The sequence below is a fragment of the Corvus cornix genome, chromosome 4 (assembly GCF_000738735.6).
Source record: "Corvus cornix cornix isolate S_Up_H32 chromosome 4, ASM73873v5, whole genome shotgun sequence".
In the NCBI taxonomy this organism is placed as follows: Eukaryota; Metazoa; Chordata; class Aves; order Passeriformes; family Corvidae; genus Corvus; species Corvus cornix.
The window spans coordinates 45,809,821-45,834,740 of NC_046334.1; the positions used below are offsets into that span (position 1 = coordinate 45,809,821).

Genomic DNA, 24,920 nt, shown 5'->3' on the forward strand with positions numbered 1-24,920 from the left:
TTATTAATACATGTTACTGTGTATCCTGTAGTCAAACACAAGCGCTTCAAATGTAGGCTTTTGCCAACAGTCAGGTATGTAACCATGCCTTATGTCCCAAAATCCCACTGAACTCAAGTATCACTACCTAGGGCTTTTAGCTCAAAGTATTCCAAATGATAGATGTAATTTATTCACCCAGACAGTTTGCATCAAATCCAGTCCTGCTGAACAAACCCATGCCCAGATGAATAGTCCTGGCTTTACTCAGCTACCAAGTCAGTTATCTACTTGTCTGAGTGGTTTTTTGAATGAATCTCTGTTTACCTTTTAAATCCTGGCTAGTTTTATGGCATTGCTTTATTGCTGAATGTATGATGACAAAATTCCTCAACCATCGTCTGGAAAAAGCTATGGGATGAACATTAACCATTAGGAAACTGTCGAGAGTGGCTATTGGTAGATAAAGGAGAGGACCTGAGCTTGGAGAACAAGCTCTGCCAGATTGTTTGAATGGAAGGAGTTTTAGACAGTGGAAATTCCCCAAGCATGGAAACAAGCAGACAGGTAGATGCCCTTTACTTTTAAAAGTTTGGTGTGTAGAGCCAAAAGGATATTTAAAAAAAAAGAAAAAGAAACACTGGGCTGTGATTTATTAACAAAAATCTTCTTTGGGATGTCAGGGTGTCTATGGAGAAACCGCAGGGGTCCTTAGACTGCAGGCATCTCTACATGCAGGTAACACAAATCCAGGACAGGAAGACTGAACAAGAACTATTGAAACCTTCCTAGACCTATGAAACCTGACAAATAAAAGTCTAACGAGAAAAATTAGGGAGGGCTTTAAACCAATGAATGAGAGTAATGGAATAAGGGTTAATAGTGACTTAAGTCCTTAAGTTGCATATCAGGTATTTCTTTTTTCCTTTTTTTCCCGACCTTCTTGTGCTTTCATCAGCAGGGTTCATCCCAAAGATATCCAAATCTTTTTTTGGCTTTTCTGGGTGTCGGTTCAGGAAGTTGTCCCTGTTCTTATGCAAGTAGTTCACCAGATCACCATAAAAACAGTATTCAGTAATGATGTAAATAGGACCTGTTAAAATAAAGCAAAATTATGCATTATGAGTGGGGTCTTTGAAAAACAGAAACAAACACAAAAAGACTCCAAAAGTAGTAGAAAATGGAGTTGTGAGTTAATGCATTTCTATCTATTAAGTTATGACTGCAATTATTACCAAATATCAGGCAGGTTTCTGAAACCTATATTTGTTTATATTTGTTGGTAAATCCTTTACTTGAAACCTGTGTTTATGCCTGGAAATAGAACACAAACTTTTCTAAACAATGTCAGAACAATAATATAAGAGCAAACATTTACTTGAAAGCCTTCGGGTACACAATATAGTAAAAAAAGTGCTCCGAATTAAATTTGTACAATTTTATAAGATCTGGCAATTAGAATATGTAGCCAATGTTATCCAAACAGAGGAGCAGTTGGTTAGATAATCTCCTGCCTGGATTCTGCCCCGTTGGAGCTCTCCTCCCAATCACCTGCCCTACCTTTGTTGTGTCTATGATTACATGGTGCAAAAGAAAAAGGTCCTTAGTAAACTAACAGGCAAGACTAAATAAAATGTTTAAAATGCATCAGTAAGCATTTGTTCGCTGTGGGAAAGAAAGCTGGGAAAGTACTAGAAGTTATACCTAGGCATTTAACAGTCTACAGAGCTACAAATACATGAAGATTACATAAAAAGCCAAAAATCTTTAGGCATCGATGTGCTTGTTAAGTACTGAATGATGACCCCACAGCAAACCTTTATTTTGTCAACCAAACCCACCTGATTTCGTACAAGCTCCAAGCAGATTTACAATATTCAGGTGGGGGCCAAGATGTGTCATTATCTTCAGTTCAGACATGAGTGCCTGTTTTTCACTGGATCTAGCTGTAGCTGTAGAAAAAACACAGTAGCCACTCAGTGGGAGCAATCACCTTTTTCATATGAACAAACAATTTCTCCTTGCTTGCCTCACTGGAGCATTGCTGCCATGGTTTCTTGAAGAAGACCATATCCTTTACTTGATAAGTGTCTTTCTTGGGACTTGGAGAGGAGTCACGAATGATTAATAAGGGACTCACTTGATGTGGCTCAGTAGCTGACCCAGTCTGTTTGTTCCTCTCCAGGGGTGTACTGTGGCACAGAAGCACTCTACAAGCTGCTCATTCAACACAAGCAAGCACTCCATGGCTCCTACAGAATCACTGCATCAGATTCTCAGTTCTCATGAACGAGGAAATCTTCAGTGAACTTAAGATTCTTACACAAGACCTGCCTATTTCCCTTTGTTGTGTAGCTCTCATCTGTTCACAGACATTCATGGTTACTTTAGCTTTCTCAGTATTTGTTGAGTTATTGTGGCTGCTCAGCTAAACCTGAACTTTGGATGTTTTCAAAAGCCATGTACCTTCATGCTTGAAATGCCATAAAACAATCTAACATATAATTTTAAAAGCCAGTCATCCCACCATTCATTTTCAACTTTAGATACGAAGAATTAATTTATAACAAGCAATGTTTGAATAACCCTGTGGGAACCTGCCCTACCTAGCTTGGGAAATGGAACCATGATGACTTACGTTTCAGCATTTTCACAGCTACTTTCATCACTGGCTGAGAGCGACTCAGTCCATATGCAGTCCCTTCAACTACTTTTCCAAATGCACCCGAACCAAGGATCCGACCTGAACACAAAGGAGAGCATTATTTATTTCAGAAAGTAACAGCAATTCAGCTCCTTTCCTGTCTCCATTCCTCTGCAAGTTGATTCTTGTGTGGAAAGGGCACATTCCCTTAGCCAGACCACTGGTATTATTTCTATTCCTGTTGTTTCTAAGCAGAAAAAGCAGATATGAAATACTGTCATTAAGTACAATTCTTAAAAAGATGCAAGCAAACATCAAGAGCACACCTGCACCTGGAAGCTCAGCTCATTGAAATTCATTTCTTCCTGTACCCTGCCATCTTCACTTTATCCTCTCTAATCATGGCTTGTCCTAGGCTCAAGCTGACCTCTTTGCCTCAGTCATCACCTGATTAAAATATAGGTGTGTACCTGACTTACAAATCTGAATTGGGTCCCTCAGCTGTAGTTTTGTTCTATTATGTAATGCTGGATACATCCTGCAGTAAAATGGACTAAAGCACATCAACAGCACATTCAGAAATAGACAGGCAGGACCACTGCAGATCTGCAAGAAGCTGAAATGCATGTTGACCATGTATGAAGGGAGACTTCTCTGAAGTTTAATGTACAAGTGTGTTTCATCTGCTGGAATAAATTGTATTGCAAATTTCCAAGTGCTGCAATGAAACACCTAATGTTTATAGATCCTTTACTCTTCCCACAAATCACTTTAGACAAAAATTTTGGATTAATATATCCTGTCTTCTAATATGGATACAATCTCCAGAAGAATTGTGTACAGATTGAGCAATATTTTAGAGAAAAATGAACTGTACAAACATACTCCAAAATACTGTATTTCATAGCTTCTGCATTGAAAACCAAGTTCATCAAGGCAACACTTAGTGAATGAACCTGCATGAGGTCCAGATGCCAGAATATAATCATATGCCTGACAAGCTGTCACTTTGATTTTATGTTACTTTTTTGACTTTGAGCACAGAAAGAATTAGTAGTGACTTTTACTATGGAGATAAAGCATTTTGTCTTTGACATTCGTTTGCAGTTTGAACTTGTCACCTTTTACACTTCTGAAGGTGTTATCTGGCATGCAATGCCATATGTTTCTGTTATCCTCTAGTTACTACCCCCACTTTTATTGTACACATGCTTTTGAAAGAAAATTTCCAGCCTAACAATATCTACATCATTAACAAGCACAAGAAATGGTTAGAGAATGCTTAGCTGAGTTAACACTGACAAACCTCTCCAAAATTATGACAGCATAGTTTGTCATGCCCACAGAAACTACGTGATTTCTTTTCGAGATTCCCATGCTCCAAAGGTTGTCCTTTCCAATCAGAATGTGAGAAAGCTTCACACTAAATTTCAGACTAATTCAAACAACACGAGTCTGAAATTTGGCCCCTGAAACTTTTCAGACTAAAGGCCTGGGAGCCATATGGCAGGATGCAGCCCTTCAGAATGTGATGGCATTTGCTGATGCTCCTTGATCTTATTGTCTTCACAAGCCAATTCCTCCCCAAAACCATATTGTCAGCTGAGCATGAGGCACACATCTCCCTCTCCATCACCTCTGCTGGGCTGGGGTGCATGTGGAGACAGTGAGAGCACTTCCGGAGTGGCAGGGAGCCATCACTGCTATTTCCCCTTTTCAACCCTCTCTGCAGATGTAGCCCAAGCCCCATTTCTTTTGCATTTGAAATTTGGAGCCAGGTGGGAGCTAACTGTTCAAGAACTGGAAGCATCTGTAATGCCATCGTATTCTTGATGAGTGCTTCATTGAAGCTCAAAATTATAGTGGGAGTTTACTTTTCAGTATAAAGGCACTGCTATGACCTGCTTGCTGAAGGAGCAATGCTGCTTCACCACCATAGGGGGACTGTGCAGACACAGCAGCAGCTCAACACCCCTCAAACTAATGGAGGAACAGCAGCTGATTCAGCCTCTGTACCCATCCACAGAGCTTATCTGCTGTGCCTGCCAGAGAGGTGCTGCTTCTCTGCTCAGAGAACAGAAACACAAAGGTGAAGTCTGTGAATTTGTTCCAGATGCAACCATCTCAGCTGGGTGCTTCTTTTGCTAAAATTGACCTGGGATAATCAACCCACCCCAAATGAAGCAGTAAGTCTCTTGGTCTATATTAAAAGCCAAACAAGCGTCAAACTTTATAATCTACCCAGTCTAGACTCATGAAATTAGGTACCACATCTCTGAGTGCTGTGTGACTTGAATCTTAACTTGCCTTTTTCAAATGGGCATGGGTCTGATTCTGTGTCAGACCAGCATTTCATTTTGTTGAGGTCACCAGGACAAATGAGTGGCTTGCTGGGAAGTGATGAGAGCAATTCTGCTGTCTCTGTACAGCCACCCTAGTATCCTGAGCAGCAGCACTCAGACCCCATTCCTCAAAAGGTGCTGCTCTCAGCTCTGTCAGCTAGACAAGGAGGTCCAAGTCCTGCTGGAACCTCACTAATTCTCAGCAGAGCCAGGAGAAGGCAGTGGTGTTCAAACAGCTCATGGCATTACTGCACTGTTCCTTCTGGTACACATCTCCTGGACTTGCACCAGTTCATGGGCCCTTTAAACAGCAGTATCAGCATGGCAGATACTGTGGATCAGTGAGTGCAAAGGGAAATTTGCAGTGTAACCCAAATTTATCAATTGAGGCTCCATCCAGCCAATGTTCAGAGTTGGCATTTAACACAGCACTGCACTCCAGGAACTACTGGCTAGAAAAAACAAATAAATGCCAGCTGGCTTACACAGCTAGGATGGGAAACACTCATCTGGCTGAGCCAAAATGGGTTTGTAACCTGCTTCAGAGCCTTCCTGAACTAAAGGTGTAATTGCTTTGCTGTCATCTCCCACTTAGATAAGAGAAAATCCACACAAACCAGAATTGTCAGCCCTGGAAACAAAAGAGGGTCCCCCCTCACCAGCAAGAATTTAATATGACAGAAGTGCCAGCGGGTAAGTATGTCAAGAAAAGCACTTGTGCAATCCAGATTGCCAAAAGGATATGGAGCATTGGGTTTTAAAGTTACTGACTATTCTGAATACACTTGTAAACAAGAAAGCATTAAAGCAGGCTGGTGCTCATGAGTCAGAGGGAGACAAAGTCACAGAGGTGGTCTTTAACAACTCAGATCTGACAAATCCTATTTAGGCATATAATTAAAGTCTGGGTTGTAATAACATAATTCCATAAAACATCCACCCTCCTCTAGTCTTCAATTAGCAACATGAATTTAATTAAAGGATATTGTTCCTGAACCAGAAATTTTTGTCTTGCTTCTTTCAAGAATTAACTCTTTCTCTCTGATGGTGAAGAACTACACCAGGGGAGTATGTTGAAATATATCAAACAAAAGACATTTCTTCTTCTTCTCCTCTGTTTTGTGATACAATTTGGTGCACAGATATCTCCAAGAGAGGCAAGCCTTGTATGTTTAAAGCACTATTTGGATAGAACATTAAAATTTTCTATAGTCATTACTCTTTCAATTGATATAAAAGCGAGATTGGGCCAGCCTTGAGGAAGTAATTACGACTGAATTCTGTATGAATTCCAATGAGGAACAGCAAAGCAAGAAAGCAGAAGGGGAAGGAAGAAGGACAGTAGCCACAAAAATATGCAGTTACTCAGCACTGATATGTGCGTGGCATGGATTAATAATTGAAAAAATATTTTTAATAAAACTACATAACTAGTTGCAGATTTTCTTGGCCTCTGCATGTAAGTATATAAATGTCTTGCGATAAAATATACTGACATCCTTCTTGTGGATGCCTTAGCAGAAGTGAGTGTTGAAAAGGGCATTTAACACTGACACAGTCCCCTAAGTCACATAGGGGTGGACACTGCACACAGGGCATGTGGAGGAGAACTAGAATGGAGGCACAGGAGACACTAACACAAAGACCTCTGGGCTGATGCCACTGTAGAAGAAGAAGATCAGGAAGGAGAACTGAGGAGAACAGACAGACACAGAGAGACTGTGGACTTTGTGGCCATAACTTCCATTGCAAATCCTGCAGAGACCTCAGAATGGTCATTAAATTTCTCCCCAAAGAAGGGTGAGGTTATTCCCTTACAGAAAACTTACCAAGCACTAACCCATCTCGAGGAAACTCCCATCTGGAGTCATAAGGCAGTTGCATTGGGTCCACATAAATATACTCATGGCCATCAGGGCTGATAGACTCAATGACTCTCCATCTAATCTCATACCTCGGCTTCTGCAGAGCACATTGAATGCAAAACCAAGCATTAGTCCTGTACCCAACTTTAGAGCAGATCAAAACCCAGCAGGACTCAGCACCCAAACTGAAATACTTTTCTACATTACCTGTTTCCATATGATGACCAGGACAATCAGTGAAATTATCACGATCACTAACAGCACTAAGACAGCAGCAGCCACCGTTAGCTCTGATCTCAAGGCTGTGGAGTAAGAAGATAGACCATATTTTCCTCCTGAACCACAAGGAACATCACACACATAAGACTCTCCTATCACTGCAGTTGCCATGTCCTGCAGAAGTGGCAGGAGCAGTTCCTGAGGCTGGTGACTGTAAAGTCTTTCCAAGGCCAGAGCTGCTCTGCCATCTTGTTTCAAAACCAAATGCAGATAGTCTAGAAGAATGTCCCATAGCCAGTGCTAATAAAATGGCAAAATGAATTATGGAGCCACATAGTAAGCAAAAAGCAGATGCACCATAAAGACCTGTAAAATGCCTTACCCTCAGAAGTTCCAGGGTGGGAAAAAAATCCAATTTAATTCACTATCTACAACAATTCACATTTTTAGCCATTAGGAAAACTGGGGTGAGTTAGAGGAGGGTCAGACTGGCTGCTGAAATTGCATAGAAGGACAAAGCAAACTCACTGGGAGCCACAAGCTTCAGTTCTCGAGTAACAGCACCAAGGTCATTCCTTGCCACACATCGCACCGCCAGGGTTTCCTCTACCTTCTGGAAGGTCACCTGGCTTTCCACCATATTTTTCTCATCCAGGTGGGCTTCCATGTGAATATCAGAGATATTGTTAGTCAAAAGAGTCCATGAGGTGTCATTGCTGCACCTGCAGAGAAGAATAATGGGGGAAATAGGCATTTGGTTTAAGTATGGGTAAATAAGAGTGAACAGAACAAGAATTACCTTTCCCTACAAATTCCTTCTGACAACAATACATTTAAGGGCCAGAAGGGTCTTTAGATTGCCTCTGTGAAAAACCTGCACCTTTCTTCCCTCAAAATAATTTGCATACTGATCCTCCTTACTGTTGATTAGAGGGCCCAACAATGCAGCCCAGCAGGTCTGGTAGAGATAGACCTTGGTGTCACTGTGTATCCAGTGGAGTTATGGCACTGGATGGATCTCTATTTCTCACAGAATCCTTAGCACTGGACAAGGCTTCTGGGGGCAGGGCTAGGAGGACAACCGTCCCACCAGGCAGTAAGTAGTTTCAGCACAGTAAGAGGAGAACCCAGCCTCCTAGCCTTCCTCCATGCATCATCTACCCCTCCCTGTTGGATAATATCCTAAGGAAAAAAGCAGCTTTCCAGTACACACAGAAAGAGCCAGTATAGAACTAGCAAAAATGGGAGCAATTACACCACATGTCTAAAATACTTAGAAGGTGAAAATTATAATTAGGGGGGAATAATTACAAGTGAAAATATAGAAACACACAGGAGTGGTAATGAGGCAGACTGAACTATTTGGGAAATTAAAAATATTCCCTGAATGGAGGGACAGCTACTTCTCAAAATCCTTACTCAAACCAGGACTGTGAAATCCACAGAGTTGGCTTATTGAACAGAAAGCTAATTATGTTAAGCTAATTGAGGATACAAGTCATTTTTCAGATAAGAAACCACCCATTCCTCTTACTTTTTAATGTCCTTGCAAACCAGCCATTCCACATCGGGAAGTGGGGTCCCCTCTGCCAAGCATCTCACTGTCTGCCCACCTGCAGAGCCATGGTGATCATCCACAAGGGCTGAGATCAGAGCTGGAACTGGGAAGGAGTCAGAAGTTTGTTAAACTATTTGTCAGTGCCTACAAAAAAAACAACTTCAAATTTCAAAGCAGGACAGGTGTTGTTTGGCCAACATCTTAGCAAGAGCTACAGGCACAGACTCATCCAGGAGGTGCTTGTCTCCTGTAGGACAGAGTGGATTCTAGGCCAGAGCAATGAGAAGGAAGTGCTGCAGTTGTGCCACGTCTCCATGTCATGCTAAATTAGCTATCATTCTGCTGTCAGCTGGAATAACTTAGCTGGGAGGATAAAGTTTCTTTTTGGCTCAAGGCCAGTGCAGAAGTGAAAGCCAGGATCAGGGTAGAAAAGCTCCAGAGACTAACACACACGCACTCCTCCACTCACCCTGGTTCATGCCTTTTTGTATATCCGTACTCCAGGCAATCCAGTGTGTAAGTGGATCAAGTCTTTGCTGTGTGGCATGACTTCTGGAGGGCAAGGCTTTGGGGTTCCTTACCTTGTATTAGCAATGAGAAGGTGTATCTTTTAATCTCATCTTCATTTTCAGCAACCAAAGTGTAGTATCCACTGTCTTCCTCCTTGGCCCGTATCAATTTTAAAATACTCTGAAACCTGCAGAAATGCAAGGTGTTGTTTGTATTTTTAATACAGGCATAAAAAATCCATTTTGGTGCAACACATAATCTGGGTATGTTGCTATTACAACATAGTGACATTTAGCATTTTTAGCACGCCTTTAACTAAAGTCATTACTCAAGTGGTAAATAACTATCAACATACAACTGAGAAAGAAGCGGCCTTAGTTACTTTCTGCAAGGACCTGACAAAGCCCTTATTTTACTGGAAATAGCTGCAAATTATTGGTGTGGAGACATGTTGAAGGGAGCGAAGAGGTTTAGTGCTCAGGAACCTTGAAGAGGTTGATGTTATGGAGGGAGTAAGAAGAAGTAAATTAGACATCGCCTTTTAGAATAGAAAACAAACTATTTTTAAATGCTGCTGAGGAAGGAGCAACAAACCGAGGTGTAAAGAGTGAGCAGGAGCAGTACCCAGGTTTCTTGGGGAGGAACTCGAGTCAGCATGGCAAAGTAAGGGTCAGAAGGTTTTTTACCTTGTTTCCTGGACTCTGTTGGAACTAGTAACAATCTCTGTAAGATTTTCAATCAGAGTCACATTATCCTTCAACCAGTACATTTTTGGTGCTGGGTAAGCCTGCACATCAACAACAAAGTTTTTGACTTCATGAAGGTTGACAGCTTCTAGAGGGCTAAACTGAGGCTCCAGGTGAACAAAGCCTTTGTCTGTAAATGAAAAAGCCTTGGGTAAACAACACTATGCAACATTTTTCAAGAATGGTGTTTTCCAATGTGTTAATAATTTACACTGAAATCAGACTATACCATGAACTGTAATGACTACTTTCTTATTTTCCTTAACCTCCTTGGTTGCATGCCGAGCAGTACATTCATAATCTCCTGTGTCTTTCACTGATGCCTCAGGAATGGTCAAGGTGTAAACCAGCTTCTGCGATGGGACTTTGATATCATCAAGTTTTATCAGACCTTTTTCTTTCTGTAGTTTGGAGAAGGAAAAAAAACCTTGCTTAAGTAACTGAACTGAAAGCACATCATTGAGGATCTTTGATACCCCTGAAATGAGAACAACCATCTAAATCCTGTGTTGCAGAAGACTTGTTTACTCAGTTAAGGATGCCTTTTTCAGCCACAACAGAAAAGCTGTGCCTATAAATAGACCCTTTTGGGGGCGGGCACAGAAGGTTGAGGAGGTTGAGAGCTGATATTTTGTTCACACGAAACAAATACCTTTGAAAAATTGGGTAAGCAACTTGAAAGAGTGATTCACTGTTTATGCACTACCTTTTCCTCAGATGTGAAAGACGCTTGACTCCCCTTTGTTCAGTGCCCATGAAGTAAGATTAATTTTTATCCCCTTCACCAGACAAAAAGTAACCAGTTACTAGATGCTACGTTCTGCATCCTCTCAAAACAAGAATAATTTATTGACAAGGAGAAAACTCCTGAGAGTAAAGGGATGGTAAGAATGACGGACCATGTTATCATGAGAGGCTAGTACAAAAATGTACTGGGGCTAGTTTTGAAAGGTGGTATATAGCAGAGACTAGACTGATGTGTAAGATGGAAAACAAAACAAAACTTGCTTAAATAATTTTTCCTCTTGGGCTCGTAACTTACCTCAATAAAAGGTGGGATTTGGAGTAACAGCTAGGTACACTTCAATTATACCATTCCTTCAACCAGACTTTTTTACATGGGATACTCTGAAATTGCCTGGAACTGGCCCTAGCCAAGTTTCACTGAATAAAAGTTTTCACTGCAAAAGGATGTTAAACCAGTTTGAAAGATTTCAGGGTTCTACAAAAGTTTTAAGATTTTCTTACTAGATGTTTCTCATTAGTAATTACAGTGACTGTAAGACTCATTTCAGTTTACACCTGCATAATGAAGAACACTTAAGATTATAGACTTGATTCTTCATTGTCCTTTATTATCCTCAAGAACCAGGATTTAAGAGAGCCATTTTAGAGCTTCAGACCTTCAGTAGCAAGCAGAGCTCTACTCAGATGTCCAACACACCTAGATCTTTCTATTTTCACAACATTTCTCTTTTTTGCAGCAGCACAAGACCTGAGGGACAGCATTCCTTCCTCAGCCATACCTCAACTTCTTCTCAGGTTTTGCTTAGTTACTAACAGCAAATTTACCTTTTGGGACTGACTTTCTTTTACAGTAACCTAAAATTAAAAGAACTTACTTGGTTTTGTCTCCTCAGCTGTCCTCATTCAGATAAGAGAGAATATTTTACAACCCCACTTGCTTGCCTAATAAGTAAGTACAAACACTGAGGAAAAAGAAATAAAGAGAGATATTTACCACTTTCCCAGGATAATTCCACTGTAAATTAACCACCTCATTGTCAAAGACCACACAAGTTACTACGATGGTCTCGCCTGTTTTGTAGACAGTTTTAAGAGCTTCAATTTCAACAGGCAGCTGTGAAGTAGCTAAGGGAAGAGAGAGATCTCATTTAGTTTTTAAAAGACTGCAATTTTCACATGGTGCTGTTTCAGAGGATATCCATTTCACTTCCTCTACTGAGGAATCACCTTGAAAATTCAGTTAAAGTACTGCTGATCTATACTAATATAAACAATTTGTATTTAAAGCATGAACTGTACAGGCATTGAGTTCAATCCCACAAAGAAATTATCCACAAATAAAATTTCAATTAGAAGTTCCTATCTCAAATCTCCCTGTAAAAAGGCATTGGGTATAAAAGCAATTTCCCCTTTTGCTAATCAGTGACCTTGAGAGTCTTTGAGAATTCCTTGATGGCCAGGAAAAATGTTTTCAAAATAATTAAATCATTATGTTTTTCAGGCTACCCAAAGGTCTACAGTTCAAAGCCACTGGGAAACACCAGCCTTTAAAGTTGTGTTTCAGCAAATAGGATGAAAATACATGGACTACAAAACATTTTTCTTGCAATGATTTTGGAGAAAAGATTAAGTTAGGGACATGTTATTCTCATGAAAATTTTAAGTAAACATGCAACTAAGTAACTGGCAGTACCTGCCAGAGGAGCAAGGAGTTCATCATTAGAGAAATATCTGATATAACCCTGTGATGCTGGTCCTAATATGGCTCTTACAGTGTGGAGAAAGAACACAATCAGTTTTTTCTTTTTTAAAAAATGAACAGAAATAAATACCTCTTATAATATAGATGAGGAACTCATCAGACTTGAACTCCACACCTTTAACCATTGTTTTGCATGTGTATGAGCCTGCAGGAAAATTCCCTATGAAGCCTTGTTTGGTGTCATATAAAGCATACACAGACTTGTCTAAACTGTTAACTAAAGTCACTTGAGCATCTGGGTCACTTGTCCGACAAGGGATTACTGTGGGATCACCTTCTTCTACTAAGATGAACTGGTCTTCTGGTATAGAAGGAACAAAAGGCATGTCTGGATCTGTAAAAAACAAGAGGTAATATTACACTGTCTTGTTTATAGCAAGTCCACGTACAAGGATTGGATATCAATGACCACCTATAAGTCATAACTGAAACTTGCATAGTTCATTCTCCCAGTTTTCTAATTTCATGTGGTATCTCATTTTAACTATTTCATGTGACATGTAATGAGACATTTCTCCTAAGCAGAAAACAGGAAAGGGCTTGGGTTCCTTTATGACAACTCAGGATGCAGAATGAAAAGGACAAAAGATCCTCTCCCCAATATGTTAATCACAAGTCACATCATTTTAAGTTAGATTGTTTCCCATTTCTTATTAGTAGCTGTCTCCTAACCAATATATAAGCAGGGGTAAAAATAAAAATAAAATAAAAAATCCAAACACTTTCCAAGTAAAAAAAAAAAGTAGAAGTCAGTTTCATATTGTTTATGTTCAACACCACTAAAGCCACATTTCATCAAAAATAGTTCAAGGTACTTATCTTCATGTATTTCTAACATGTCCAACATTACAGTTATGAGACATAGTTAATTATGGTCACAGCGTGTGGTTTTCAAAATATAGTATTCAACTAGGAAAAAAAGCAAACAAGGACCTGGTAGTTTTATTTCTTTCAAAGTCAACAAAATACATGCCAACTTTCCTACCCAGCCAATCCAAAGTCTGAGTTTAAAACATAATTGCATAACATTATGCACAAAAAGCATAGCTCTCAAATCATCTCCATTTGGCCAATCAGAATAAACAAATAATCCCTGCTAGCCTGAAGCTTCTGTGCAAAGCTTTATAATAAAATTTAATAAATAGCAATCCAAATCCCTCCAACAATAGACTTTCTGCTGCACTGGCAGGCTCTTTGTAGCAATATTCCAAACACAGCACTCCATCCCAAAAACTCTGCCAACTCCATGTATTCATTTTCCCACTGTAATTTAAAACAGAAACAGGATTCACCTAGTTTGGTTTTCTATGTGCTGTTAGTGAAAATAGGATATTGTGTGAAGTCTCAACGTAATCCTCCCTGGCTAAAGTGGGTTGCTGCCACCCATTGCCCTCCTAATTCACTGCAGGAAAAATAATTGTAAAGACAAAGTTTATAGTGGAAACAGAGACATTCTCTATAATTTGGAGAAAAGGATATGTTTCTGCGTTTATGACATCTTGATGGTTAGCAAGTGGAAAAAATTACAGGGTGTCTCTGCCCTGCAAATCGGGTAGGCTTGACGTCTAGAGGCTTTCGAAAACCAAACCAAAAAGTCCTCTTGAAGAAATCTTCCATCTCTTTCCTTTATGTTCCTTCACTGTGTGAGTTACAAGACTGCTTTACATAAACAACATCTTCGGGTTATTTGGTTAGAGCTGCTTGGATATTGAGATATATGTGCCAAAGCTGGCAGCCCCTGCTGAAACATCTTGCTTCAAGAACGAGCACAAACACTTTACATTTGTTGTGGCAAATGGAGGGAAAGTCTTGGAAGAATCACTGTCCTTGAATCACACACTGTCAACAGCAAAAACTTAATGCCACTGCAAAATACCCTTTAAAACAAGTCCTGTTATTGCTTCCTGGCTTTTTGCCCTTCCAGAATCTTCCTTGCCATTTGCAGACATCCTCTCCTTCAGAACATACTGCAGTTTTGCAGGATGATTTGCAATCTCTTCTTCTCTCCTTTGTTTCCTGTTCAAAATATTTACTGCAAATCCAGTGGCCTGATCTCTTCTGGCCCTGCAGTTGTGACCCTCACCCCCTGAAGCCCAGCCAATGCCGAGGAAGCATCCAGACAGAGCTTTACAAAAGCAGTCAGTCGTGGCTCAGCCTTTGGTGCCTATCTCAGCTATGACAATAAAGATTTTCATCCCATGGAGATCGTGGAAAGCTTTAAGCAGATTTCCAGTCAGAACAAGGGGGTGGGAGAACAAAGCTGGAAATAGGCACTTCCAAAAAGAAGGGATGCCATTTCTTCTGAGTCCAACAGTTTTCCACCACTAAAGAGAAATGCAACACAGGGCTTGGGAAGGCTGTGTTTGCCTTGAAAATTACAGGGCACTGCATAGTAACACCATGTGTTTAATCTTGCATCAGATTGGCCAGCAAGAACACTTCTTTCGCCTCCTTCTGACAGCCACCCCCAGGACATCTCCGTTGCTTTACTCTTCCCAGACCCTGTGCACACATGAGTTTTTTCCAGTTCTCAGTTCAAGCATAATGCAGGTTAAGAACAAGATATGGCCTTCCTCATCTGGCAGAAGCTTTAGTATCATACATGGCACTGGTTTGGTCAGTACACATCCCAAGATATCTGCCCAAGTTCCCCCTGAAAAGACTAACATTTCTGTTAATCCCCACCTGGGAGCCAGGTGAACCTTAAGGCTGGACATGCTCCCACAGATGAGCTGACCTGGCCACCAAGGTCTACTCTCCAGGCCCTGATGGTCAGAAGGCCTCAGCTCTAAAGTAGTGAGTTCATCATTCTTCTTAAGAAATAAAATTCTTATCAAAAAGCGAAAACCAATAGAAAGAAAGAACATATCCACAGATTCAGAGGGGCTGGTCTTGATTTACACACTAGGAAATGGCCCTGGGGTTATTTCTCTGCCTCTAACAGTAAATTGTCACCAGCAACACACGTCTTCTCAACATCCATGGTTCAACTCTCCCACCCCAACCTCCAGGTACAGCTGTGGCATCCCCCACTTACCAGGCACATAGATGTAGATGTCCTTCCCTTCCACTTCCCCATCCTCCACTTGTGTGTGGTTATAATAGCAAACATACAAGCCTGTATGAGCCGCCGATGCATTTCCTACTTCCAGCACTGTCACGAAGAGGCCACTGTTGTTTTCTTCGTGTCTAATATCTATCCTGTGGTTTCCCTCGGTCACTGGGTACTGCCAGCTCACTTCACTGTCTCCAGAGCATTTGAGTGTGAAATTGGAATGCAGCTGTACCACCATTTCATTCCTATTGGGAACAATAGTTGGCAGAGGAAGCTGGCAAAATGTTATGAATGGTCCTGCAAAAAGACACAAATGAATAGCATGTGAATACACAAAACAGCCTCAGCATGGGGATGTGAAAGGAAGCAAATAGGATCCAGAGGAGCTTTTTTTTCTGACTATTTCAGACCAGGAAATTTGCCCTTGTTAAAAGCCAGAGCTTTGCCCAAGGGATAGCAAATGGTTTTCCTTTGAAATGTTAAGTGTTTGCTTGCTGACTTCTGTTTGTCAAATCAAGAGGTGAAAGACAGACAGAAGTGAAGTTAGAGATAGCTCCCAATTGACACCACAGCTGTCCAGCCCCAAAGGTGTACACAGCTCTACTGCAGACCAGTGAATTCCACACCCTCGCTGCTCAGTCGAAGGTATGTCACACCTCCTTGCAACCATGGTTAGGAAACCAGAAGTCCTGTCAGCCTTCAAGCAAGCTCACAGCTGAAATTTGGAAACCACTTCCCAAGACTAACACTTGCATTTTACGTCTGACTTCAATTTCTGCAAAGGGCCAGAGCAGGAGCTTCTACATCAGGTCTACCTCTAGCCAAAATGTACAGAAGGCTTGTAGCCAAATAAAACTGCAATTCACTGAACTAGATGTTGTAGATGGCACTGGTTTTCAGACACAATCTCCAATTACAGGCTCAGGATTGCAAGTCTAGGTAATTTGCAGGTGGGTTGGTGCAGGTCCAACTCTCAGAAAGAAAATTAGAGGATCCAAACCCTACAAAATGAGGAACTCACCAAGGAAATATGTTTGTGGTTTCAGTCCCCCGAATGACCTGTACAATAAACAAACACTTAGGCCCATGGCGTGAAATTGGCCCTCTCTGCAATAAACTGCCACCAGGAATCCGGACTGTCTTTGAAACCATTTTCCACTCCTGCCCAGAGTTACCTCTTTCTACAGGCCCTTTCTATATTTGGCACCCTGTGGAAAAGCCTGCCCTGCCCTCCCATCACCATTTGTTTGGCAGGTGTTGGGAGGCTGGGCCAGCAGCCCCGGCGAGTGCAGTGCGGTGCTGTGGCGTGGGAGGATGTGGGGAGCCCACACAGGCAGCCTCTCCTGCACCACTGCTGAAGAATCCCCAGTGGGGCAGGTGTGGGACAGCCGAAGGTGGGCAGGCTCACTTTCCCTGCACAGTCAGACAAGTCAGGTGGGAGGTTATATCAGCACAGGAGCGCCAAAGTGGCCGATATGGGCCAGCAAAAGTACTGCCTTCTCAGTAGGTCTCGTCATAGCCCACCAGAGGGAAAAGCAGAAAAAACAGGTTTGTAGCCAGCTGGCAACCATGTGGCATTTGTTATTGTGGGCAGAATGAATGCAAATTTGAATATGGATTTATGAAGAATTAGGGGTGGAGAGGATTAGAGGACTGAGGAACATTACCTGTGAGAAAACATCCCAGGATCAGGAACGTCCATGGGGAAGTACCCATAGCTACCAACAACTGAAACAGAAAGAAGAAGGCAAGAGAGAGAGAGTCAATGGACTGACAACTGTATAAGAGTTAGGAGGACTCTTCTTCTGCAGTGCCCAAGGGCAGCTTCCCATCACTCCACATGGTGCCACAAAGAGGAATGGCCCAGGCACCCCAACTCACAGCACAGCCCAGTGAGACTCGTGTCACCTCCTCCCACGAGCTGCGTGTGGCCACAGACAGATGACAGGCAGACGAGACACCATAACCCCTTCCCTCTACCGGCAGTGTAAGGAACCAAGTCCAGATTTGTCCCTTTCAAACAGTCTGCAAGCAGCTCTGCTCCCCACTGTAGCCTCTGGGACTGAGCCCACAGAAATGCCCCTGCACAGAGGCAGCACCCTCACAAGCATTGATGAAGATGTAACAGCTTCATGCAGTAAGTTCTGACCTTTCAGCTGCAAGCAGCTTTTATGGGAGAAAAAGCACATTTTAAAGCTACTCTAATTACAAATAGTACAACCCAGAGTGATCTTTTTGTTTTGCCATTGTACATATGTGTATATATAGCTTACAGAATACAATGTAATACAATAGTGCTTATTGCTTATTTAGCAAGAATTCCCTTGATTGAGAGACATGCTATTTAAAACATATGCTGAAATTTTCTAATGAAATAAATCCATGACAGACTGTAGGCCAGCACTGCCATTCACAGAGCATCTCTTTTCCCAACAGTGCAGAGAGTCATAGATCCCATGCAATTTTTTCAGCTTTCAAACATATAATCCTAAAGCATCTGTCTTATAGAGGCAACAATAGCAATCAGCATCTATGTAATTTTTGTGCCATGTAATGACATTTCTACATAAAACCCTCAAGCAGCATGCTAGGTAATTTCTAAAGGAGAAGATCCTACAATCCCTGCTCCCACTGAAACCAACAGATGTTTTGTTGGTGACTTCTAATAGCAACTGGATTTGGCCCAAATCCAATATATATTTAAAAAACACTGCACAGAAGAGCCCCTAATTTGAAACACTGACCAAGGAGTGAAATAAAGGACAATGAGCCAAGACAGGGACTACTTTTCAAAGGTTCTGGAGAGTTTCTATTCATCCTCTGGTATTCAGTTCCTGATGCTGAGATAGGAAAGCACATAGGTGCGTCTAGTTGTTACAACTGTGGCAGTGCCATATGGGAGCAAAATGCTTACAACATGTCAAGGAGTGTTTCTGATCTAGTCCTGCTTTCCTCCTGCAATGGGTGGAGCAGACAGCACCGCTTTGCAAAGCAAAAGAATTTGAAACTCAAATTAAACATAAAGGTCTCAGAAGCAGGATTAGAAGACTACCTGCCTCAAAAACATGTACAAACACCTTCAGAAATTCAGCCAACAATGTTCCAGCAGAGACAAGGCATTTTGCCTAATTCTTCAATTAGCAGTAATTGCCATATGTTTATGTATCTGTCTCTCTTTGATAATTCCCTCGGTTTCGGCCTCCTTACTCATTTTTATCACATTTGTATCTTGCATTTTTTTCTAATAAAGTAACCCTCTGTAACTCTTTAAAGACTTACCATGGTCTGCTTTATTGATTTGACTCCTAATCTCCCAAGATCCACAAGACTATGTTACCCCACTTCTGCCAAGCTCCCTCCCTTTTCTCACTGAAAAGGCAAATCTCTCCCCCTTTTGTGTTGTTTTGCCAGACTATTCAGTGCAAGTGATGCAGCACAGGAGAAGAAAAAACAAAGCTAGCTCGTGTCTTGCACACCAGAAGCTCTGCTGAAGTGGACTTGCAGAGCTGTGTGTGTGAGGACTGAAGCCCAGTGATGTAAATACAGGTGATGGCATTTCCAAAGCGCTACTTTGAACTTGCTGTCTTGGTTGGGCTGACACTGAAATCAATGAGTGTCTCAATGTAGCATTGCAGTTTAAAAACTCAAGGTCTTAACTAAATTTGCTTTCTCCATCTGGCTCTTCTTTCACAACCCAGAGCTTTGATCTTTCCTCAATGACCCGTTAATCTCATCAAGACCCGGAGCAACACTTCTTCACTGTGAAAGACAGAATAATATACTAAGGATTCACCATCATCTGTATTCAAAACCTATTTGAACTGAATTTAGTTACATCATGGATCTGACTTAAGAATGCTAGTGCCATCACCAGCGTACCCTCACACATCCATGCTAGACTCAAGGTTTACTACAGGCACAATTTCACATTTATGGGCAGGAGAGAGTTTGCTCATTCCCACAACACCAAGCAGCTACACCTATCCTGGTTTTTCTTTATTTACAGTCGCATACACCTTTGTATGCACTTATTTAGCTCTTTTACCCTCCTTCAGTTCTCAGAATCAAATCAAAGGTTCTCTTTGTCCCCAACTGTCCAAATCTCAGCCCTGGATAAACACATAAGATTCAGTTCCTAACACTAGTCTATCAATCCATAACTTGGTGTAGCCTTGCTGAAGCCAGTAGGTTTATGCAAGCTGAAACTCAGTATTAACAGGACACATACAATGTGAGTGTGAGCCAACCTTAATTCCTTGCATACTTAGGACATTGCTAGCTAAAATAGAAACATGGGTGTGTATAGTAAAAGCTAGGTGATGCCCTGAGGGGTTTGCAAAACTCCTTGCAGGGCTTTGCCCCGGGTTGAACAGTCATTGAATTTACACAGATTTTGAAAGGTTTTGACTGAAATCCTGATATCTCTCTTGTGTGCCTTAGTGATTAAAAAAAAAAAAAAATCAGAAAACTAACTCTGAAGAACTGTTATCAGTCAGGCGTCAATTTTCCAAACACTAACTGGTAAGCACTGGCTTCCTATAAAGGAAGGTTTCATTGACTGCAGTGCAGAAGACGAGGTAAAATCAGCGTTCAGAAACTCAATGGAAATATATGTTTGGAAAATTATGATATTCCTAGGTGAGTGCTCTACATGACCTGAAGAGAAAGAGCGGAGGGGGACCAAAAAGAGCCAAGGGTATATATTATTTTCATACTGCTATGAATCAACCGAAGACCTCTCTCAAGACAGAAAATCAGCCCATGTACCGGAGCACCGGAGGCTACTGGGCTGATTTCCTGCCAGCTACGTAGCCACTGCAGTTCACCCTCGTGGCCACACGATGGCAATGTTGATCCACATTAACGAGCCACATGCCTTGTCCGGCAAAAGGCAACGCTCGTCTCCAGCGTAGCAGTCTAAACTGGGTCTCCTGGATCAACTTAAAATTCAAAATTCCTACATTATTAATCTCATGTGATTAAAAAAAAAAGGAAAAAAAACCCACAAAACTAAACAACACACCAACCCTGGTCCCATTTCCTCTGTATTTACATAAGTGATAGGACAGTATTTGGATTGTAAATCTTGGCACATAATGATATGATTATCCTTGTTATGAGAGGGCTGGGTAATTTCAGTCGTGATTTTGTCAGAGTGGCAGTCTGTCCTTCTGGGAAAGCTGATCTTTTCTAGGAAGAGCTACGGCCAGCCCAAGAAAAGACATTTCTTTCTTGTGGTATATGTCACCAGCTGAATGTGAATGTTCAGACAGGACCTCCTGAAACATTTCTTGGTTCTCAGTTCCCGAACTGCAAACTCAGCTCTCCACAAGAGCAGCGCTGCCCTGCAGCACTAACATGTGGGTCTGATGGGTTTTGCTGGGGAAAGGCTCAACGGTTTTCAATGAAAAAAGACTGGCATAAATATTCTCCAAAAATGAAGCTTGTTTCACATCCCTTTACAAATATTTGAATCCAGCATAGCCTGTACATAGAAAAACCGTGCATCAAGAAAAGCCCAAGGAATAACCATGCATCGAGGATAGGCCAGTGCTGGGCTCCTGGTGAGTACTTTGGGCTCTGCAGGACACATAGCGATGGCTGCCTCCTGATGAGCCTTCTGCTCAAACCCAATTCTTCAGCCTAACCCTCCAGGGCAGAGTTCCTCAGTCTAGGATCTAAAGGTGGTGGGGGAATTGCAAAGCCTAAATTTTCCCACTTGATCAAAGGAGGGTTTTCCAGACTGTCCCAGAAAACAGGAAAAACAAACAAACAAACAAACAAAACCCCTGGCACTTCCAAGTAATACATCTTCCTTCAGTTCTCAGAATCAAATCAAAGAACACCTCAGATCCCAACTCAACCACTAAGAAGCATTGTAAGGAAAAAAATATCCATCTCTGTTGACCACAAGAACTAGGAAGCCTAGCTATTGCAAACTTTTCCCTTGGGTGCCCATGCAAAGCTTTATAGGCTTGAAAGTGGTGAGTCAAGCAGGAGAGCAAGGCAAGAGGGAGAGAAAGGATCGCTTGCTTTCTTGCTTGTTTTTTTTTTAATTATCATCAACTTTTGCCACCACCAGGAAAATTCACCTCTCAGAAATCATTCCTTTGTCTTTAAGTGTTTAAAAGAAGAAAGGGAAACATCTTCTATTAAAAATTTTAGAGTTCACGTGCAAAAGTAGGTTCCATTGTAGTCCTGATGAAATAAGGAGGCAAGCAAGGCAAGGATCATATAAAGTTATACATTTCAGCCTCATTTTTAGACCAACTAGTATAGCTGCAAATAATCTGCGAGGTCTGGGCTATGCAAGGCTTTCTGTCTATATATACTTTACTTCAATTCCAGCCCAATGCTGTAGTACAGAAGAGAGGTATTTTATTAAAATATTTATTGCTTCCTGCTTTCTTGAAACCTAATACCTATGTATTACCCTCAGAGCCACATGAAGATTTCCCGTACATAACAAACTATTAACAGCAAAGATGGCCGCAGTGTCCGATGGCAGCTGGACTGGCACACCTCCTTGCCCCTCAGTGCCTGGAGAGGAGTACCAGAACAAGGGATCTCATTTAAAAGCAGCAGGAGAGTGCCTGCAGGCTGGGAGGGCTGTTTTGCTTGTGGACTCCTAAATCCCAGTGTTTTGTGAGGTCTCCTTTTTCTTCAAACTTTTTTTCCCCAAGCTTTGAGGCTGGCTAAACCACTGTTTAGCTGAGGGTCCGTTCTAAAATGCTCATTGTTAACTAGAAGCTAAACCCGAAGTCCCTTGCTGGGAGATCTTTCCCTAGCGTTTCTACACGCAGAGTTAAAAGTCAGATCTCCACAGTTCAGATTTTGACGAGATGATGACAGGAATCTTTGATGCCTGTCTCCTTGCTTTGATCCTGTCTCTTGTCCCATCAAAGGACACAGAGCTTAGTCAGCCGAGCTGGGACTCCAGCTGGTCTCTGCATCGGCCCTGGGAGATGTCGAGAGCATAACAAGCCACCCTGCCTCCCCTGGTGCGTCCCGTCGGGGAGACAGCGGCGACCTGCAGCCAGTCGGGACTCGGGTGTGGATGATGGTGCGAAGTTCCGTTCACACTCTCCAGCCCCTATCAGGCTGCAGGCGCTTGACAGACCCTGCCGGCCCGTGGGGAGCCCGGGCGGCAGCCCCCGGGGAGCGGGACAGCGACGCTGCCGCGGCTCCCCCTCGGTCCGCCCACCCTCGGCGCAGCCCGACGGCTGTAGCCGCTGCAGATCAAAGGCTGCTCGGGACACCGAGCAAACCTGGCAGCTCCCAGCCACCTCGCTGTTTGTCTGGGAAACAGTAGGAAAGCCTTTGCCAAACTGGAGAGACTTCTTTTTTTTTCCTAATGAGGGGTAGCCGGGAAAAAGAAAAAACGGGTTAGGGGAGACGGAGAGGAGCAAACCGCAGAGGTATTTCCCTACGGAGCTGGTGCTACGACCCGACGCTTCTTCTCCAGCCCTCTCCGTCAGGCGAAGCACGAAGCCCCAGGGCACGGGGTCTGAAGAGGGGGGGAGTCCCGGCGGGGGACAGAGGTTGCGCCCCGCCTGGAGCTGTGGGACCAAGAGGGAGCGATGTGCCCGCAGTCCCGGGAACGGGTTCGTAGGTCCACATAAGGGCCGAGGCGATGCGCTGCCCGCTCCGGGAGTGCAGACTCAGGCCCCGAAGGAGCGCTAGGGAGCTCGAACATTGGCAAGAGACGCGCCGAAAATGCCGTCGAGGGGCTCTGGAAACATGCCCCCGGCACTGGTGGGGGCCAGGGCATCGCTCCCGCCTCTGGTCCGCAGCTGCCTCCCCGACGGGGTGCGGACGAGCCCCGGGGACTGGCGGCTGTGCCCTGGGACTGCTGCTGCCTTGCTAGATCTGTCGCTGCTGGCTCCAGAAAAAGCTGTCCAAGTCCTGTTCTCTGGAACGGTTCCTGAACTATGGGGATCCGCGTCCAAAAATGTTGAGCAATGCCGCGGACAGCCAAAAAGCCGTTTCCTACTTGCTCCTAGGACTTTTCCAAGGGACTCCAGCCTGGCAGAGGCTGGCAAGTTTGCAACTCCGCGCTTGACAAAATCCAAAAGGTGGCCGCGAAGACTTTGCCCTTCCCAGGGTAGGAGGCAGTGGGGTCCAGCAGTCCGGCAGGGCATACGGCAGGGCTGGCGTTCCCGTTGCGAGAGGGGCTGCAGGCTGGAAAGGCTCCAGGTACCAGCCCTTCCTAAATTCAGCATCTTCCCTTTCACCGAGACACGTCAAAAAAAAAAAAAAAAAAAAAAAAAAAAAAAAGACGGGGCGCGCAAGGACGGAGATCAGGTCGCCTTTCGGGGGCTGTGTGCGTGCCTTCTCTCGGGATCTCGGGACATTTTAGGCTACCGGGTCAGGGGGAGCGAGGTGAGAAAGGGGATCTAAAGAAGGGAAGGTGATGAAAAACAAAGGGTGGGGGAAGGGACGGGAAAGCAGCGGGGTGAAGGAAGTGAGGGATGCGAGAAGAGGGGGACCCGCTTACTTGGTCGGTGCGCGTCCCCGCTTTCCCCAATGGGGCGGGCACCGCCGCTGCCCGCGGAGCCCCGGCGGGTCGCTCCCGCCCCCGCGGCAGGAATGCGGCGCGGTGGCCCCCGCCGTCCCAATGTGTTTGTCATTAGCGCTGCCCGCGCTGCTCGCCGCCGCACCCCGACGGCCGGAGCAGCGCAGCGCCGCACCCCCACTCCCCTCCGCGGGATCGCCAGCGCCCGCCGCCTGCGCCTCGCGGGAAGAAGCCCTCCGCTCGGCTCAGAGCATCGGGGAAAAAAAGAAAAAATGAAAAAGAAGAAAAGAAAAAAAAAAAAAACCAGAAGAAAACCCCCAACAAATAAATAAAGAAAAACTAATAAAATAAACGAGGAAAAAAACGCGGGAGAAAAGGTGTAAAAAAGAAAAAGGTGGGGAAAATGCCCCGCACCTCTTACCTTCTCCTTTAAAATCCGCAGCCCCAATCCTGCAGATTGTAAAACATCCAAAATATGTCCACGTCTTTTGTGACTTTCCCTGCTCAGCCGCGCTCTTTCCCTCCCGCTCGCCCTCCCTCCCGATCCGACTGTAATGGTCTCACAAACCGCGTCCCGTAATTGATTCAATGTTATAGACCATCCTTCCAAAACTAATCATTTGCTTTAAGTAAATAGCTGTCAGGAAATGAAGCCCCCCTCAGGCCCCTTCAGAATAAGAGTGTGTTGGCTCTCCCGGCGCCCCCAGCCCCGCGGCCGGAGGCGGGCGCGCCGGCGGGAGGCTCTTACGCAGGCAGGGGGGCAGTCTCTGCCTCCAGATTTCAGCAGCCTTGCAGGGGAGGGGGAGGTTGGCCATATGGCAGGGGCGAGGGGGAGGAAAGGGGGAAGCGGGGAGTTTTGCACTGCAGGGGGAGAAAATTTAAAAAAAAAAAAAAAAAAAAAAAAAAAAAGACCCAAAAAACTTTCATGAAAACTCAGAGTGCTCCCAATTTCATGAATGAGCCTTCCCTCCTCAGACC

At 43.4% G+C, this 24,920-nt stretch overlaps 1 protein-coding gene across 1 annotated transcript in view; it reads right to left on the minus strand.

Annotated features, from left to right (window-relative positions):
- PDGFRA (platelet derived growth factor receptor alpha) overlaps window positions 1-24,615 on the minus strand; it is a 35,023-nt gene extending 10,408 nt beyond the window's left edge. Inside the window, exons 1-15 of the mRNA XM_039551030.1 lie at window positions 24,364-24,615; window positions 17,095-17,155; window positions 15,410-15,724; window positions 12,443-12,706; window positions 11,605-11,735; window positions 10,093-10,264; window positions 9,804-9,993; window positions 9,189-9,304; window positions 8,584-8,710; window positions 7,578-7,771; window positions 7,038-7,132; window positions 6,795-6,927; window positions 2,618-2,722; window positions 1,821-1,931; window positions 919-1,072 (exon numbers count right to left, since the gene is read on the minus strand). Coding sequence (XP_039406964.1) covers window positions 919-1,072; window positions 1,821-1,931; window positions 2,618-2,722; window positions 6,795-6,927; window positions 7,038-7,132; window positions 7,578-7,771; window positions 8,584-8,710; window positions 9,189-9,304; window positions 9,804-9,993; window positions 10,093-10,264; window positions 11,605-11,735; window positions 12,443-12,706; window positions 15,410-15,724; window positions 17,095-17,143 — 2,156 coding nt within the window. The 5' untranslated portion in view covers window positions 17,144-17,155; window positions 24,364-24,615. The remainder of the gene's footprint in view (window positions 1-918; window positions 1,073-1,820; window positions 1,932-2,617; window positions 2,723-6,794; window positions 6,928-7,037; window positions 7,133-7,577; window positions 7,772-8,583; window positions 8,711-9,188; window positions 9,305-9,803; window positions 9,994-10,092; window positions 10,265-11,604; window positions 11,736-12,442; window positions 12,707-15,409; window positions 15,725-17,094; window positions 17,156-24,363) is intronic.
- Between the last annotated feature and the right edge of the window lie 305 nt (window positions 24,616-24,920).